The sequence below is a fragment of the Macrobrachium nipponense genome, chromosome 21, assembly GCF_015104395.2.
Source record: "Macrobrachium nipponense isolate FS-2020 chromosome 21, ASM1510439v2, whole genome shotgun sequence".
NCBI lineage: Eukaryota > Metazoa > Arthropoda > Malacostraca > Decapoda > Palaemonidae > Macrobrachium > Macrobrachium nipponense.
The window spans coordinates 36,449,219-36,469,725 of record NC_087212.1 but is presented as its reverse complement, the minus strand read 5'-3'; the positions used below and the strand labels follow the sequence as shown (position 1 = coordinate 36,469,725).

General features: G+C 36.2%; 1 protein-coding gene across 8 annotated transcripts in view; it reads right to left on the bottom strand.

Annotated features, from left to right (window-relative positions):
- LOC135197931 (multifunctional protein CAD-like) overlaps positions 1-20,507 on the bottom strand; it is a 271,724-nt gene that overhangs the window by 38,209 nt on the left and 213,008 nt on the right. For 5 of the 8 annotated variants that reach the window (XM_064225193.1, XM_064225192.1, XM_064225194.1 and 2 more), the window contains 2 exons: positions 13,358-13,378; positions 12,427-12,579 (listed from right to left, as the gene is read on the bottom strand). In XM_064225193.1, the coding sequence (XP_064081263.1) occupies positions 12,427-12,579; positions 13,358-13,378 (174 nt within the window). The remainder of the gene's footprint in view (positions 1-12,426; positions 12,580-13,357; positions 13,379-20,507) is intronic. The other 3 variants (XM_064225195.1, XM_064225198.1, XM_064225200.1) reach the window with 1 other exon arrangement.

Genomic DNA, 20,507 nt, shown 5'->3' with positions numbered 1-20,507 from the left:
TTTCATTCCCCATTACTGCATAGGAGGAGGCCATTAGAATATTTTACAATCAAGATAAAATGACATCACATTTTCATTTTCCTAGACATGAACATCGTTCCCACAGGGAAAAAATATTATAAAAAAGTACTTATCCCTGAAGAATATTCTACAGTAGCGCAGTAGACGATAGATAAATGGCTTTCAAGAACAATATTGCATACCATTTTGTACGAGCACTTCACTTATGTGCAGCAACAGTTAACTGGAAATATTGTTGAACGCACACTATTTACTACCTTGACTGCCATTATCTATTGTAACTCAACAGATATGAGAGAGAGAGAGAGAGAGAGAGAGAGAGAGAGAGAGAGAGAGAGAGAGAGAGAGAGAGATGCTGCTTATCTCGGTAACTCACCACCAAGAGGTAGAAAACAAGAAAATTATCACTAGGCATAAAAAGGAAACGCACAAAGATTTTTACATCACGCCCCAATCGCCAAGTCAGTACAGGAGTGTAGACCTATATTTTCATACTTGTACGAAACAACGAAAATTATATATAATTACATATATAAAATAAACACGAATAATTCTGTTACGCCATAATATTTTGGAGAAGTCATTTTTAAGCTCAATAACATCCTATACAATATTTTGATAATCCTAACACCGCGTACATATTTGACCACCATAGATGCTTAAATTACTAAAGGGGGAACTACACAAAAAATGGACTTAAGCAGCTTAAATCTTGCCATGATTCGCTTACAGAAACAAAATTTATGCTCTTTCACTATTAATTATTAAGGACATAAGAACCTAAGCTTAATTACCAACGATTTTCAACGGAATAATAAGCATTTCTGCCTTGTCACCATTGACATCTAATGGAATAACAAGAACTTCTGCCTTGTTACCATTGATATTTAATGGAATAACAAGAACTTCTGCCTTGTCACCATTAATATTTAATGAATACAACGGAACTTTGCCTTGTCACCAATTGAATTTAATAGGAATAATCAAGAACTTCTGCCTTGTTACCAATTGGATAATTAAATGGAATAACAAGAACTTCTGCCTTGTCAGCAATGATATTTAATGGAATAACAAGAACTTCTGCCTTTACCCATGATATTTAATGGAATAACAAGAACTCTGCCCTGTACCATGATATTTAATAAAGAATTTATCAAGAACGCGTACCAATTGATATTTAATTGGAATAACAAGAACTCTGCCTTGTACCATTGTATTTAATGGAATAACAAGAACTCTGCATTGTGTCACCATTGATATTTAATGGAATAACAAGAAATTCTGCCTTGTTTCAGCCAATTGATAGTTCTGGAATAACAAGAATTTCTGCCTTGTCAGCAATTGATTTTAATGGAATAACAAGAACTTGCCTTGTGTTTCCCAGCCAATTGTATTAATTTGGAATAAACAAGGAACTTCTGTCTTGTCAAGCAAGAATATTTATGGAATAACAAGAACTTCTGCCTTGTCAGCAATTGGTATTTAATGGAATAAAACAAGAAATTCTGCCTTGTCACCATGTGATTTAATGGAAAAAAACAAGGAAATTCTGCCTTGTACCATGATATTTAATAGGAATGTCAAGAACTTCTTTGCCTTGTCAGCCAATTGATATTTCAATGGAAATAACTGAAACTTCTGCCTGTCAGCAATGATATTTAATGGTGAATAACAAGAACTCTGCCTTTTCTCTTGTCTAGCAATGATATATATAATGGCAATAACAAGAATTCTGCCTTGTCACATTGATATATTTAATGGTAATAATTAACAAGAAACTTCTGCCTCGTCTTTAGCAATGATCTTAATTGGAATAACAAGAATTTCGCCTTGTCAGCAAGATATTTAATGGAATAACAAGAACTTCTTGCCTTTTTTTTGTCAGCAATGATATTTAATGGTTTTTTTTTTTAAATAATTAACTATTATAACAAGAACTTTTCTGTCTTGTCAGCAATGATATTTTAATGAATAACAAGGAACTTCTGCCTTGTCAACAATGTATTTTAATTGAAATACAAGAACTTCTGCCTTGCAGCAATATATTTAATAGATAACAAGACTTCTCCTTTGTCAGCATGATATTAATAATAACAGAACTTCTGCCTTTTTTTGTCAACCATTGATATTTAATGGAATAACAAAAACTTCTGCCTTCTCACCATTGATATATAATGGAATAACAAGAACTTCCGCCTTGTCAGCAATGATATTTAATGGAATAACAAGAACTTCTGCCTTGTCAGCAATGATATTTAATGGAATAACAAGAACTTCTGCCTTGTCACCATTGATATTTAATGGAATAACAAGAACTTCTGCCTTGTTACCATTGATATTTAATAGAATGTCAAGAACTTCTGCCTTGTCACCATTGATATTCAATGGAATAACTAGAACTTCTGCCTTGTCAGCAATGATATTTAATAGAATAACAAGAACTTCTGCCTTGTTACCATTGATATTTAATGGAATAACAAGAACTTCTGCCTTGTCAGCAATGATATTTAAAGCAACAACATGAAATTCTTACTATTTTACCAGTGATTTTTAACGGAATAATAAGAAATTCTGTCTTTTCACCACTGTATTTTACGATATAATAAATTTTGCCTTTCACAAAATAAGAAATTCTGCCTTTCACCAAATGGATTTTCACGAAATAAGAAATTCTGCCTTTCACCATTGTAGCACTTTAATGAAATAACAAGAATTCTGCCTTTTCACCACTGTATTTTAACAAAATATGAAGAATTCTGCCTTTTCACCATTGATATTTAAAAGCAGAAGAATTCTGCTTTTCACCACTGAATGTTAACGGAAAACAAACTGTTATTTCACCAGTTTCAGATTTAAACACACCGATAAAACCATCTTAAGTTGCTATTTTCTCGATAGGAAAAAGTAAATATCACTTCTGATGCAACTCAAACATACACAATACATATAACAGCACTGCCTCCAAAGAAAATTCACCAACTAACGCTCTACTAACCACAGTTACCAAACATACCTGGCCCACATTCGTTCTTGGCAAATGGTAGGCTGCTATTACTCTAATAAATTCTAATCGATGGGCGCCGTGTCCAAAATACGTTGCAAAAAACGATCCAAAGGTATGACACAACATGACATACGACCAGTAATTCGCTATCGTACATTTTGCCAAAGGTATCTACGAATGGGCGAGTATGATTTGTGAAATTTAAGCTGTCAAGCCAACCATCACTTGGGCCACTTTCGGCTATTCAAGGTGTTTACGAACGTGGACACAAGTGTTCATAGGATCTGTATAAATACACGTAAAAGTCTCTGATGTCACACCCACCCACTCACTATATATATATATATATATATATATATATATATATATATATATATATATATATATATATATATATATATATATATATATATACAATGTGTGTGTGTGTGTTTTATGAAGTATCTCTTGTGCAGTGCCAACAAGCTTCAGTACCACCAACAATAATAGCTACCTTAATTATTTGAAGCGAAAGATAATATTTCAAAATAACCGAAACCCTAGAGTTCGAGTCTGCAGAAAATTCAAGGTTAAGAGTTTTATTACGATACAACGATTGTTTTTTTTCCGCTTACAATTGGTTTCACAAAAGCGACTAAAGCTACTGATTAAAGACATGACAAGCTCAGAAGAGTGCATTTATTATCATACAAACGCATAAAAAGCTGACGGTTAACTTCAACTTATTTTATATATAATAATTATGGTAAGACAACGCCTTGTAATTCATTCATACATGGATGTATAATACAAGGTACTTTAAATGTTATAACAACGTTTTTAGAACACTGCTCCAAAAGTTAACTTGTGGGGCAATTTGGGGCTACTTGAGTCGTTAAATAATGAACTACGGAATGGAATTTAGAATTCTGGCCAGAGGCCAAGCGTCGAGACCTATGAGGTCATTCAGGCCTGAAAGAGAAATTGAGAATAGAAAGGTTTGAAAGTGTAACAGGAGGTAAAACCTCGCAGTTTCACTATGAAACAATTGTAAGAGAGGGTGGAAAGTAAGATGGAAGAAAGAGAATATGAACGGAGGTACAATAAAAAGAATGAAATTGTTTGTAGCTAGGGGCCGAAGGGACGCTGAAAATAACCATAAATAATGCCTGCAGTGCACATCATCAGGTGCACTGGTGACACAAACTCCCGTCAAAAACGGAAAATAATGAACTATGAAATTCAAGGATTCCAATTTCCAAAGAGGAAATAAAGTGACGCCCGTCGAAACTTCTAGAAGCTCCCAGAGACTCTCGGTGCGCGATGACTGAGACTCTTTGTGACTACCATAGCAATTCAAAATAATCTCTCACTGAGACTTAAGGAAGGATTTGGCGGAACTATTTCCGTTTGTCTGGCTCTTTCAATGACGTTCATGATAAGAGACTCAGAGAATTGGGGGTTATTCTACAGGAGTCATAAAAGTATTAACAAGAAGCAGCTTCTTTTATCACAAACGTATGAGGTATAAAAGCGCGATTTTTAAATCAAAATTTGTACCCGATTTTTTGAACAGAGATTAACCATGAGTCATGACAAGTGCAAACAAACAAATAGGGATCACTCCAACACAACCTGGAGAAAAACAACTTAATAGCGTCAATGATCACGTGATACGGGGATGCAAACCATTTTATCAGATAAGACGTTAGATTAACCAAGTATGCAGCGCACTCTGTTCTTGTAAGTGCATAGACGAAAATTCGTTGATACATTTGAAAATATATCCCTTATACATAAGGAAGAAGGATTTTGAGAAATTAAGACAAGATGCATAATCGGGTATGAATAAGTGATTTAGATAAGGTACTCAGAATGAAGTATTCGTTATGAAACTGTTCACGTGACGTTCCCGGACCTAATGGCAACTCAGGACAGAACTTCATGGAATTGTTTTTAGGAGGGAGCTGAGAATGTGCGATTTACAAGGCATTAGAAGCTTTATTATGCAAGTTTCAGAATATATCGATGGGATATAGACTGTTGGTATAAAACTGAGTTTGAGTTCAGGATAATGTCGACATAAATCAGGAAAAACCCGGTAAGGAAGTAGCGCCATCATTCATCAGTGCACCTCATGCGGTGCACTGTAGGCATTACTTAAGGTTCTTTGCAGTGGACCTTCCTTCGGCCCCTACCTGCAACCCCTTTCATTCCTTTTACTAACCTCCGTTCATATTCTTTCAATCTTTCTTTCCACCCTCTCCTATCAATTGTTTCATAGTGCTACTGTGAGGTTCTCCTCCTCCTACACCTTTCAAACTTTTTCACTGCCACTTTACCCTCGGCGCTGACTGACCTAGGTACCATGGTTTGGCCTCCGGCTTAAATTCTATCTTCCTAGATCAGAGAAAGGTAGTACATGTACCCAGTCAACAAAACAGCCATGGCAGCCAGATTTTTTCTGCCGCTGATCTAAATCACGAAATATGTAGTGACCTGATGGTTAGGTCTATGAGGCGGATCACTGGCTGGGAGCAGAAGAGTTTTGGACTAGCAACCGCTTGCCAAAGAGGCTGGCTTCAAACCACAAAGTTACTCTGACAACCCTCAAAATGGAAAAGGGATACACACACACAAATATATATATATATATATATATATATATATATATATACATACTATATTATATATATATGATCTATATATATATATCTATATATATAATATATATATATATATACATAATATATATATAATATTATATATATATATATATATATATATATATAATATATATTATATATATATAATATACATATATCTCCTTACACGGACTGTGGCGTGCACCTCTGTCTTGCATAAACTCTCCAATTTCCTGGATGTCAACGCTTCTTCATCGTGCCTCCTTCATGTCATATATTATTTATGGGGTTGCAGGGCAAGAGCCCGTGCCAGCACAAGGCTGGCTTAATTTAAAAAAAATGAAAATATAAAAAATCCATTCATCATCTTCCAAATCTTCCTCTCCATCTTGTCACTTCTGAGTTTCCCAACTCTACCATTCTCTATTCTTTTCCCTTCACCAGACAATCTCAAAACACACAGGTCCATTTTTTACCACATTTCATATTTCACTGGCGCTTTCCATTCACCCTTCACTTCCATGGAGGAGAGTTGGTTGGTTCAACAGTCTCCTTCTTTCCCACCGTTAACCCTACATTAAGGGGTCGGTTGCCTGATGTGCCTTCACTCCATTCACATATACCTTCCTTGACTTCCTTCCACAGACAATTCAAGCCTCTTCACAGTCAGCTGCCCACAACCTGCCATTCTTTCTTTACCCATTCTTTTTCTACCATTATCCACTCTATTTACTTTCAGAAACTGACAAGAATAACCTGCTTCATTTGTGCCACCACCCATACCAACATCGATATTCCTATCTCACTGGTTTCTATTTAGAAATGTTATTCACCTACATCTCCCTTTTTCATTAATGGATCGAGTTTATACATGCCTTAATTGATATTCATATTTTTACTTGAGCTTCCTTTTATAAAAATGGACTTGATAATGATTCCTGCCAATATATTAGTGGAATTTATGCTGGTTTGTACAAATATGAACGAAAATTGTACGTTCCCCACAAATCTCAAAAGCAATAATGTAAAATATATAAATACATACATATTTTAGGGAAGGTAGCTGACATTGGACGAGGGGAAGGTGTAAGCCCGTCCACATGGATAAGTAAGATTTGTAAATCAATACTCTTTTACACTCACTTGTCAGGTGTGAATATTTGGTTTCCAACTGCCTTCATGGTCGTCTGTACTGTCATTCTACCATATTTATTGTAAATTTCCACTAATACACACACACACACACACACACACACACACACACACATATATATATATATATATATATATATATATATATATATATATATATATACACACACGTATATATATCTATATATATACGTCATCATCATGGCTATCACTCGATTTGAGTATGAATGCTCTGGGATGTGGTTATTGATGGGTTCTTATGTGGCTAATGAGACCAATTCTCGAGCCACATACTCTGTCACAATTGGGGCAAGTGTTGTTAGGTGGGAGTGGAGGTTGTGGATGGACCTGGCGAGCTTGTCTTGCAGCTCTACGGTTCTCCAGATGCTGCTTTCTGTTCTCTTCATAATTTTTAATTCCATCTTTCACTTTAACTCTCCAAGCAGATCGCTCCACTGCATCGGTCTCCCATGTTTTATAGTTAATGTTACATAGTTTTAAGTTGTCTTTTAAGCTGTCTTTGAATCTTTTCCTTGGTTTGCCAACATTTCGAGTCCCGTCACTTAGCTCTGAGTAAAAGAGCTGCTTAGGAAGGCGGCTGTCTGCCATTCTGACAACATGCCCTGCCCATCCCAACTGGCTTTTTATTATAATGGCCTCAATACTGAGGCAGTCGGCCTCTTCAAGAACACTTACATTAGTGCGGCGGTCTTCCCAAGTTATTCTCAAAATGTTTCGCAAGGCCCGCTGATGGAATTTCTCAAGGGCTTTAACATGGCGTCGGTAAGTTGTTCAGGTTTCGGAACCATAAAGAAGGGTAGGTAGGACTATTGCCTGATATACCTTTATTTTGGTGTTAACACGCAAGTCATGATCATCAAAAATTTTCTTGCGTAGTTTTCCAAAAGCTGAGTTAGCACATCTTAGACGATATTGAACTTCATCATCTATATTGGCATTTGAAGATAGATGACTGCCCAGGTATGGGAAGCGTCTACAGTTTCTAGAGCTTCTCCATTAATTTCTATAGTAGGTGCAATTCTTATGGCTTCAGTTTGGGGTGGCTGATATACTTGGGTTTTTCTGATGTTGATGGAAAGTCCAAGACGAGAGTACGCATTTGCAAATGCATTCAGTATAGTTTGCAGATCATTTTCAGTTTGAGCACAGACAGCGTTGTCGTCTGCATATTGAAGCTCAACAATAGCAGTAACATTGACTTTAGTTCTTGCCTTAAGCCAGTTGAGATTGAATATTCATCCGCCTGTTCTGTAATTGATGGAGATACCTGGAGGCAATTCATCTTGAATGAGGTGCAAAACAACAGTTATAAATATGGAAAACAAGGTAGGAGCAGCAACACAACCCTGTTCTACGCCTGACTTAACTTTGAAAGGTTCAGTAAGGCTACCATTAGCAATTACAGTCACTGACATATTATCATGTAGTAGCCTCAGGATCTTTATGAATTTTGGTGGGCATCCATATCTATAGAGATAGTATCTCCCAGAGAAGCTCACGACTGACACTGTCAAAAGCTTTAGTCAGGTCAATAAATCCCATATAAAGGGGTTTTTGTTGTTCTCGACATTTTTCTTGCAACTGCCTCGCCGAGAAAACCATGTCTGTTGTACCACGAGCAGGTCTGAAACCACACTGAGACTCGGGTAGGATCTTCTCAGCTAGAGGTGTTAGTCTTGTTGTAAGAATTCTTGCTAAGACCTTTCCAGCTACTGACAGGAGGGTAATTCCTCTGTAATTTCCACAAACTGATCGGTCCCCCTTTTTTCTTATTCATTGTGTTGATAATTCCATCTATGAGGTCATTTGGAATTTCCTCATGCATCCAGATTTTTTCAATTAGTTGGTGAAGTTGACGATGTAAGGTTGGTCCTCCATATTTATATATTTCAGCAGGAATGTTGTCGGGTCCCGCAGCTTTGTTGTTCTTCATAGAGAAGATAGCCAACTCCACTTCCTCTAGAGTTGGTACCACTGCAAGTGTCATATCCAGTGGGAGACGAGGGAGTTGTTGTAGTACATACTCGTCTATAACAAGGTCTCTATTAAGTAGTTCTTCAAAATGTTCTTTCCAACGACACAGGATTTCATTATTGTTTTTAAGGAGTCGAGTGCCGTCTTTACGTAAGGGTGCTAGCCCTTGGGAACTTGGCCCAAATATAGTTTTCATTCCACTGAAAAGGCTTCTCGTGTCATTTCTGTCAAAGAAGAATTGAAGCTCATTTGCTTTGTCTGTCAACCACTTTTTTTCATTTCCCTTGTGGCATTTTGTATCTGAGCTTTTGCCGTGCGGTGTATTTTCTTCTTTGTTTCAGACTTTGCGTCATTCAGATGCTCAAACAGATATTTTCTGGACTTTTGGATAATCTCTTTAATAGCTGCATCACTCTGATCAAACCAATCTTGATGCTCGTATTTCTTCAGACCAACTGATTCTTTACATGCGCTGACTACGGAATCCTTAAATTTACTCCAATGATCAACAATATTGGGTGGATATTCCTGTTCTAGTTTATTAACGAGACACCGCTGAAGTTCAAGCTTATTCGAGTCGTTCTTAAGTGAATCAACAAACTTCAGTCGCTTTAGTGCATGCGCGTTTCTCTTTTTAGTCAATATCTTCAAGAGTATACCAGGCGGTGGTCAGTCCAGCAGTCTTCGGATCCTGTCACTGATCTTGTAAGTAATACATCCTTTCAATCACGAGATCTTACTATAACATAATCTAAGAGATGCCAATGTTTAGATCTTGGATGTTGCCAGGTGGTTTTAAGTTTATTTTTCTGCCTAAAAAGAGTATTAGTTACTACCAGATCATGTTCTACACCCTTCGAGAGTAGGAGTGTTCCATTTGCATTAAATTTGCCAACACCCTCTTTTCCAATGGTACCTCTCCAGATGTCACTGTCTCGTCCTACTCTGGCATTAAAGTCACCTAAAAGGATTACTTTGTCTTCATTTGGGATATCTGTGAGAGCTGTGTCTAAAGCGGCATAAAATAATTCATTTGTTTGATCCTCTGCAAGAAGGGTTGGAGCGGCATAAAATAATTCATTTGTTTGATCCTCTGCAAGAAGGGTTGGAGCGGCATAAAATAATTCATTTGTTTGATCCTCTGCAAGAAGGGTTGGAGCGGCATAAAATAATTCATTTGTTTGATCCTCTGCAAGAAGGGTTGGAGCGTAAGCACTGATCACTGTGGCATGTTTATTTCCCTCAAGATTTAGTCTGAGTGTCATTAGGCGTTCATTTATGCCACTTGGGTACTCTGGTAAACTGAAAAGCATGCAATTTTTTACAGCAAAACCTACACCATGCTGTCTTGGTGTTCCAGGTTCCTGTCCCTTCCAGAAGAATGTGTAGCCACCACCTTCACACAGTTGTCCCTCACCGGCGATACGAGTCTTAGAAAGAGCCACCATATCTAGATTAAGTCTATGGAGCTCCATTGCAACAAAGGCAGTTCTGCGTTCCGGTCCGTTTTCATTTTCATCTAGTAGTGTTCGTACATTCCATGTTCCAAATTTAAGTTGTATAGTTCTTCGACCGCAAAGTGGTGTGGCCCCCTGGATGCGGTTTTCCAGGCAGGCAGGTTTGAAGCAGACTATGTTTAGGGCACCTTTTCTAGCCCCTTCCCCATTCAGGGTGAGCAGAGTGGATCCTAAAAAGGGCTGCTCAGACATGGATGCCACTGCCGAACAACTCTCCTGCTTCATCCAAAAGTTGAGCGACTGAACTAAGCATCCACCGCTGACTTGCCAGTTGAGACTAAGAGCTTCCAGATAACACAATCCTGCCACCACCATCTCTTCTGGTCGCCGGCAAACTTGAAATGCCCCACTAGTCGTACTTCCCAGAGGCGCCTGTGCTGAGACTGTTTAACGTGGACACACTGCTGCACATACAGGAGACCCACAAGCTTCACTGCAATGGTTGTTGTCCAGTGGCACAAATGATTGCGACGACTGCAACCCCCTTACAGTTGCAATCTTTCTTCCGCTATTGCAGCCGTTGGATTTCAAATCAATGTCCTCTCTTCCGCCTGCCTTACCGTTGAAGGATTTGGTTTTACCTCAGTTTCCTTCTCTCAGGAGGACTGCCAATCAAGACTAATGAGCTCCCCCTACCCATGGGTGCAGTTTAATGTCATGCCTAGGACACACACACACACACACATACATATGTATATATATATATATCACATTATATATATATATATATATAATATATATATATATATATATATATATATATATATCAATCGGCGTGAAGGTGGACCATGGAAACGTTCTAAATTCATCATAATTCTTTATTTCCTATGTTCCGTAATAACTTCATCATATCATCAGGGAATTGGTTAAATAATGAATAAAATTACTTTAAAAATTACTCTAAAAATCAATAAAATTCATAAATTACAACACAGAATATAAAAATCAGAAAATGTTATTTTTTATTTTTAGAGTAAATTTTAGAGGAATTTTATTCATTATGTAACAGATTCCCTCATGATGTAACAGGGTTATTACGAAACGTAGGAAATAGAGAATTATGATGAATTTAGAACGCTTCCATGGTCCACCTTCAGGCTGATATGTATTACTGGCCGTCACCTACCTCTGTCTTGATACACACACACACACACACACACACACACACACACACACACATACACTACACATACACATATATACATATATACATATATACATATATATATATATATATATATATATATATATATATATATATATATATATATACATTAATTTTGAAAACCTACATTTTTTTTATCAGTTGATTAAAATTTTGTAAAACTGTAATATGCTTATTAAACTAATTATCCACTTAAAATGATTTTATGGTTTATTCCAAGGATATTGCTAATAAGAACAAAAGTAACTAAGAAACAAGAATGTGATAACCTAAGATATCTTCTTTGTCGATTACTACTATTACTAACTGGATGATTTTAAATGATCATGTTGAATTGAAAGTGTGGGGATTCATTTTTTTTTCTTTTGGCTGGGGGTAAAATAGACCATTTTAAAAATACTGTACACAGCTTATGGGTTCGGTAAATAAAATAAATTTCAAATTTCAGATGCCAGTGGCAATAGCCTGTGGGGCATATCTTCCTTCACATAAAAACAATTTACTGTATGAAACTTAAGGCACATGAAATGCTAGGAATGACTTTACTAGCGATATGTACAAAATTAGAAGGAGGGTCAACAACAGAACCTTGTACTTTGTAATAAAGGTAGTTTCCAGAATCTAGCCTGCCCTTTCTCTAATTCCTCTCACCATTTTGGTATATGACATACAAACTGTATTTGCACAATACCCTGACATGTCACAAATAGAGTAACACCACACCAAAGCATTTGTTTGTTAGCTAATAAAGAGAAGACTTCTACAAAAATTCTGCATTATAAACTTGACGTACCTCATGTTTCCAGCGCATTATTATAAGTCCTTAATTACATTCTTCATATGATAAAAGTCCATCCTAGGGCAGAACAGAAAACAATACGGACACTTCAAAAGTTACAGAATGATGGGCATTTAGCATAACTAACGTTTCCTGAGGAAATGACTCACCTCAACGAGCAGTTTGGCGCATTTCACGTCTGTCACCAGAGGAACTGAGAAGTCGACAGCCATGCGCCTAGTGCGATACCCGTGCGTCATGAACGAAGACACTCGCCTTGATCCTCCACCTCTCATTGGTAGATTGATCACTAAGTCAAATTCCTGTAAAGGTTAAAAAAGAATTCTCTTTAGAAATAACTTCCCCCATTTTTTGCCATATATAGTTAATAAAAGGATATTACAGATCATTACAGAAAGGCAGGATGTCATACATCTTTTGAATGAAATAGGAATGAACCGTTAAAAAAACGTGTACAAAACTATACTATGAAAGGAGTAAATTTCTTTACGTATAAAATATTTGAAGGAAAAACAGCACTCTCACTGCGCCATCATCATCATTATTAGTACGTAGTAGTATTATGATTATGATTGTTAGTATTATTATATTAGTTAAGTAACTAATATAATAATACTAACAATCATAATCATAATACAACTACGTACTAAATTTGATAGGCTGGCCGTATGGCACCTTTAAACAAATATCTTTATCAACCATCAATGAACTTACTTTTGATTAATCCCGTATCATTCATGAAATTTCAAGTATCAGAAAAATCCCTAAACAATCAAAGCTGCTAAGTGTGACATTCATATAACCTCAGATACTAATATGAACTAATCAATAATATATTAACCAACAAAGGAAAAAGATTGGTGTCTACAACAAAATTACAAAACTTCGAAATCAACCACAATGGAAAGGAGACAAAGGATTTTAATTGAATGATTCTAACAGAGGTAAATGATACAAGACGTCATTAAAATTGAGAGTACAATTGTCTACTCTGAGTAGTATAAAGGACATCTAACACCTCACAAACAAGCAATATTTTGTACAGGTGCAGACTATGAAAAATATATACAGTATATGTACCCTTATGCTGTAGATGAGTCCCTGATGAAGCAGCATGAAAGAAAAATCTTTATTTTACAAATAATACACGAGTACTGTAATAGTCACAAGTAAAAATCATATAGTCTTATAGGAACAAACAACATTTTACAACTTATGATTTTACACTGAATTCACAATGGCAACATCAAGTCAATAATGGAAAACCAGTATATGATCACTATCATGAATGACCACCTTTCCAAAAAAAAAGAAAAAAAAAAGTTTCTCTTAAAATAAAGAATAGAATTAAACTTATTCTGTTAAATGACTTTTCTTTCAGATTTTTTTTTTTCTATTTGGAAAAACTTTGGATAAAAAAGTGAAACTTGTATTTTGTATCTCTCGTAATGTTAATAGTGCAAAACTTTATATTCAAGTACAATGACTTTATATACATAGGATTTATTTATTTTAACAAAAATTTTTTTCTGCAGCTCAAAGTTTTCTGAAAATTAACCGATTCATTCAAAGATTGGGTACAGACACACAGTAGGTCAACATGCACTTTTGCGTGAAAGTTATTTCGTTCAATTAAAAAGCTGACTTGAGAGAAAGTAAGCCACCTTTCAGTTCATTTACATGAGCCAAATACAACGCACCATAAATTGAAACATGGGCACATTATTGAGTAATCAACCAAATTAAGAGAAAAAAATGCTAAAATTACATATCTTAAGAAGAAACCATTTTACACGAAGAAATAATTAGGCCAAACTTCAAAAGTGTTATATCAATGTTTCTTTTCAATAGATATTATGCAACAGAAAAGCCTAAGCTGGTATATTCAAGTTGAAGACGAGTTGCTATAAGTTATTCATAAGGTACTTGCACAGCATTAGCAAAAACAAAATGCCATCCAAAAACAAAATGCCATCCAAAAACAAGGGAAACTTTTTTCATAGGAAACATAAAAAACTGTGAGAAGGTAGAGCAATATTTAAATAATAAGAATTTGGTATAAAGATAATAGAAAAAAGCAATCACTGTGCTAACTCTTCAACTAAAATGACAAAGCAGATATGTGATAATACCGAAGAATTTGCAAGTGAACTTCAAACAAGAAATATATAAAACATGCTCACTTGCATAAACATAACAGCTTTGAATTATTTAACTAGCCAGCACATTTGTCACACGTGACCTGTGTACTAATACAAAATAAAAGAAAATTGCGTGTGTTCAGCCATCTCTTCTTAATTAACATTTCCTGAATTACATAACCACTGCTTCAGTGCATCCATCGGTGCTGACATTCTTCCTATATTATGGAATACTTCCAGATGGACTTATTACCTCTGAATTAATGTCATATAGCCAATGTAACTTTCATTAGTACTACGAAATTATTCCTGTAGCCTAATGATGATATTCTAGTTCCTCATGGTACACGGTAAGTCAAAAACTACTTTAAGCCAGACCTTTGGATTGTATGGATAATTCTGTCAGTGGTATAATTACCTGATGCCAAGAGGCAGATGTCCAGTTACCAAGACGGTAATAGTCAATTTGACCATTTATCTAAGATGATGATCGAGAAGCCATCACTTTCAAGATTTGTCTCATACAGTACAGACAGAGGGCCGAAAGTGAGGATCTGAATGGCACCTTGATCTTGGTAAATTGCACTCTACCGGGAGAAGATTGAACTGCACCTAAATTGGTTATATTATCAACAAACTCAGTGGAGAAAGATTACCCAAACTCTGTGTGTAATTTAATATGCACTAACACTGATGCTGGTTGATCTTGGAAGCTGTGGATAACAAAAAGTAACCGAGATTGCCACTAGGATTGAAGAACTGAATACCAACATGGAAGGCTACAGAGTGCTAAATAATCATTTATTAAAATTGGAATGATGACAAACATCTTATAAATGATAAATGTGGAGACAAACTAAGCCCATCTACCACAACAAGACTGATACTACACCAAAATATTAAGTTACTAACAAATTAAATTTAAAGAAAGGTTTAATAATTCCAGGCACTTGTGTAAATTTTATTGATTACAGACACTCCTCTAAGTCTCTGACAAAATATAGTAATCCCTCCTGTTGGGCCACATAAGGCCTGTCCCCTATTTGCAATATGAAAGGAAAAGTAAACTGCAGCTATAAACAGATGTTGCATGTAACTTGGTATCAACTGTAAGTGTTATGAAGTATCAACGAAAGAATTAACACACATTCACATGGAAACGACCTAAATACTTATGCTTACAAAGTTGTCAGAAAGATTAGAATGTTACTATGCTTCGAAAACACAGAATGGTTGCTTTTATGGATCAGTTCTGAGGGCTTCACAAAGCTGTAGAGAGCTGACATGTACGTTGCCAAGAAGGTTCATGCCATGAAGGAATTAATCACTGGTAATGATCGGGAAGGCAAGTGACTCTTTGGAATCACTTTCTCTACCGACCAAAGAAAATTTTCCAGCAGATGTAAGAGTCCTTGGATGACTTTCCCTGCAGAATTCACCCTATTTGAACTCACTACAATGAGAGCTGCTGCTTCCCTTTAAAATGCAAGTAAACTCTCCACAAAATTTAGTGGAATATATTGATGGCAATAGTAGTAGTTGTTTTAGAGTTAGTTGACCTTATGTCAGCACGGGCGCAATGGTAGTAACCATCTCAAAAGAGTCATCACCATGGTAAGTATAGAACTCAAATGATTCTATAAGAGCTTCATAACATATATGACAGTTTACTACATCTTCTATGGCAGCTCAGGCAAATTGCCTTTTAAACTGAATTTTAAAATTTACAAAATTCTTGAAGTATGCAACAATTTCTGAAGGAAAAAATATCAATGAAAGGGAGGGAGGTGGGGAGGTTAGAGCAAGAGCTTCACTTCAACCGGGATTAGTCATGGCTTTAAATTGAAGATTTCTCTTGTGAAACAGTAAATATATGGTAAAATTTGTATACGCATCTGAAATCGTCGTTAAGTATATCTTAGTTTTACCAAGGTATATAGAATAAGGGAGACCATTCTATATACCTTGAGTTTTACCAGACCACTGAGCTGATTAACAGCTCTCCTAGGGCTGGCCCGAAGGATTAGATATTTTTACGTGGCTATGAACCAATTGGTCTTATAGCAATGGGACCTACATCTTATTGTGGGATCCGAAGCACACTATATCGAAAAATGAATTTTTATCACCAGAAATAAATTCCTCTGATTCCGCGTTGGCAGAGCCGGGAATCGAACTTCGGACCACCGGATTGGCAGCCGATGAAATTGTGGTAATTAGTAGCAATATGTGTTACGGTGCCGTATCTATTTTACGGCTCGTAACGAGTTGAGCGCCGTAAGAACCAAGACGAAATAACATTATTCCCTCTTGGTAAGAACTAGCCTGATGTACTGAAAAAAAGAAACAATCCTTCGAGATCGGGGAACAAATTTTTTTATTCCCAGAAATTGTTAAAATTTTGAAAAGCATATCTCACTTCTCTGTCTCTGAGACTTTTGTGAAAGATACCATCAATCCCCCTACTTCAATCTTTCAACATCAGTGAAGATGAAATAAAAATTGAAATGCAATGGTCTATTATCACTTTGAAAAGAAGGCAGAAACAAAAGACACGATAAAATTTTAGGCTGAAGTCTACAGGCATATAAAGATACTTCTAATTCCAATTACTAGCTTGCCACATTCATATGCTTTGGTCGAGAGTACTATTCAGCCAAATTAATTTAGTAAAAAACAACTTGCGACTGAGTACAGTCACCGTAAACTCATTACTTCATATTCACCATGGTCTTAAATGTATGTCAAAGACATGTTATTCATTCCTAAGTGATGCTTTAGCATCTGTGACTCCAAGTCTAAAGTACGAAAAATCGAGGTACATTCAGGATAGTGGGCAATTAAATTTTCACCTTTTGGAATGTCAGGAAGATATACTTTATACCTAGTTTTTAGTAATGAAGAATAGATAATTTAGCTAAATTTTCTAACTAGTTTTTAGCAGTACTACATACTAGAGTACATATTAGATATTTTAGCTACATTTGCTAAAAAAAATTGAGTTTTTACATCATTGTAGTTACATTTGACTCAGTGAAGTCAACATTTTTAATTGAAGATTTACCCTCAGTTAATATTTATCTCAAGAACCGTAGCGATTATCTTCCATGAAAAATATCAAAGGTAAATACACATTATGCAAACAAGCTTGATATATTTTAATTATATTAACCACTAATGTATTGTATTCTTCACACAAATGCATTGCATAATCTTCAAAAGTTAGCATCACAGAGGCGTCGTAAACTATGTGCAGCTGGCAACATGATTGGAAGGAGGGTTGCCTTCTGTCACCGAGACCTGAAACTGCTGCTCTTCCGCTCGTACCGCTACAGTATCTATGGGTGTTCCCTCTGGACGAGCTATACCCGAGAGACCATGAGACGCATCACTGTTGTGCACAATGACATTCTGAGACGCCTCACAAACACTCCCCGCTACCACTCCGCCACACAGATGTTCATAGAAAACCGCCTGGACAATTTAAAAATCATTGTTAGGAGAACAATGTCCAGTCTGGTAACCCGAGTGAGAAACAGCAGCAACTCGCTCATACAAAGCATTATAAGGAGTGAAGCAAGATGATCTAAATTGTGGGAAAGATGGGGAAATGAGGCCTTTGTCCCCTAAAGAACTTAATCTTTGTATTGGCAAGATGTCACCTGCAGTTTTTGTCATTATTACATTTATTGCTGTTATTTTAATTTTTCCTTATTACTGTGATTACTATCAAGTTAAAGTTTTATTTTTTTTTCATTCAATTTTTGTATTGAACCCTCTGGACCTGACTACCGTAACCACCTAAGGTCTCTAGTTGAAATTTAAGTTATATAATTTTGTGCACTGACTGTTATTACTCTCTATGCATATTTTTTTTCTCACCAATATTATTACTGTTATTACCAGTATTATGATTACTAGCTTTTATGCTACCTCAGCTATTTTGTGGATAAGTGCCGATTATTAATTTTTTTTTCTTGTTTATCATGTCTCATGTATCTAGATTGTGTATGTTACTGTCCGTATTTTGTATATTCAATGTATATGGCCCTGAGCTGAAATAAAGCATATTATTATTATTATTATTATTATTATTATTATTATTATTATTATTATTATTTTATTATTATTATTATTATTAATTAATTAATAATATCCCCATCTGGCAACCCAGCTACAGCATCTCGCTGACAAAACAAAACGCACGTCGCACGTGTTCGGTTCTTCGATATCGCCAAATCGGTTCTTCGGTATCGTTCAACAGGTTGTCTATCGTGGGCGCTGTCTTGTTAGAACTTAGTTTGTCGCTTAACGTGTCGTGTTTTGTACTTCACTAGTTCACTATGGCTCCCAAACATCAGAATGCTGCGTTCGATGGAAGTACCTCAAAGAGGAGGAAGACAATCTCAATGGGAGTCAAATTGGATATCATTAAGCGGTCTGAAAATGGTGAGACTTTGCTCTGTAGGCTGTTTGAAACTGCCATTCCACATTTTCGCTTACTCGGGGAGTAAACCTACAAACTGCTTTGTTGTACTACCTAGTTGTTGGGGGTTAGGAAATCCCAATAAGGTTTGAAAATGGAGTTTCGCGTTGAGTTAAAGATACAGGAATTTTAGGATGGGATAAGGTAGTATTTGTGATTTATACTAGGTAGTAGGTAGGTACTAGGCTATTTAGCCTATCTATTACATAGGATGAAATGTAAAAAAATAGTAGTTACCTAGATATAGGTAGCTAGGCTAATGTGCATGTGGTTGTTCAACAGTATTAGGCTACCTAGAAGAGTAAAATACCTATACTTTTTTTTTTTTTTCATCTGTCCATCCGCCTGTGGTGTTTTCGCATGGTAACTCTGTGTCCCGGGTTTTAAATAGTTACGCTAGCCTATATGTAAGTTTTAGGTAAATAAAAGGATATCTAGGTGTACATTTGCAACTGAAAAGTGTTTTAGCTCGGTAATAAGTTACTGTATGCAATTACACCGTTAATATTCGAAATAGGATATTATTTAAAGCCTGGGACGCAGTGTTACCATGCGCAAACACCACAGGCGGATGGACAGATGGAAAAAACAGAGTAGGTATAGGTATCGTACTTTTTAAATTTCTCGTTGGTGAAACAACGGGCTACCTACTAGGTAGTATCTGGCTGTAGATTTTAGCACGTTTTAATTTGATGCACTGAATTTAGAGTATAGCTACTACTTTAGGTAGGGCTAGGTGTTTCTGTTCAGTTAGGTAGTATTTGGGTTCCGTTTAGCATATATAGGTCATTGAGAATGGTTAATCAAAGCAATAGGCTAGGTAGTGGCGCATGGGGTATTTCCTTGGAGATACCTAGGCTTTTTCTCAGGGGATCCAGGCAGGGTGAAGGTAAAGCTGCTCGAATACTGTACAGTACTCCTTAGGCATTACTTAAGGTTCGTTGATGCGTGCCTTTGGCCCCTAGCTGCAACCACTTTCATTCCTTTTACTGTATCTACTTTCATATTCTATTTCTTTATCTTACTTTCCACCTGCTAATACTACTTTATTCAAAGGTTATGAAACTGCGGCTTTCTTCCTGTTACACCTTTCAAACCTTTAACTGTCAATTTCCATTTTAGCGCTGAATGACCTCAAAGGTCCCCTTGCTTGGCCTTTGGCCTAAATTATATATACATCAACTCAACTCTACTGTACAATACAATGCAGTACATACTACTGAATATTAGGTATAGCATGTAGCCTTTTTTTTATAACAAATGCTCAGCCTAAGATAATCTAGTAATTCCAAATTGGAGGGAATGCAGAGTGACTGTAGAGGGGGTCAGGTTAACTACCTACAGTAAGCCTACAGTAGTGGGCATTTCAGAAGGAATAGGGGGATAGCAAGTAGCCTAATTTTGTATAACAAATGCACAGCCTAGGATAAGCTAACGCTTTTCTTTCAGGTGAGACGAACACTGAAATTAGCCGTGCCCTTGGCTTCAGTAGGACGACAATTTGCACCATAGTGAAGGACAAGGAACGTATTTTACAACATGAGAAAAGTGGTGCCACAATGAAGAGTACTGTAATAAGCAAGCAACATAACTCTGATCTTAT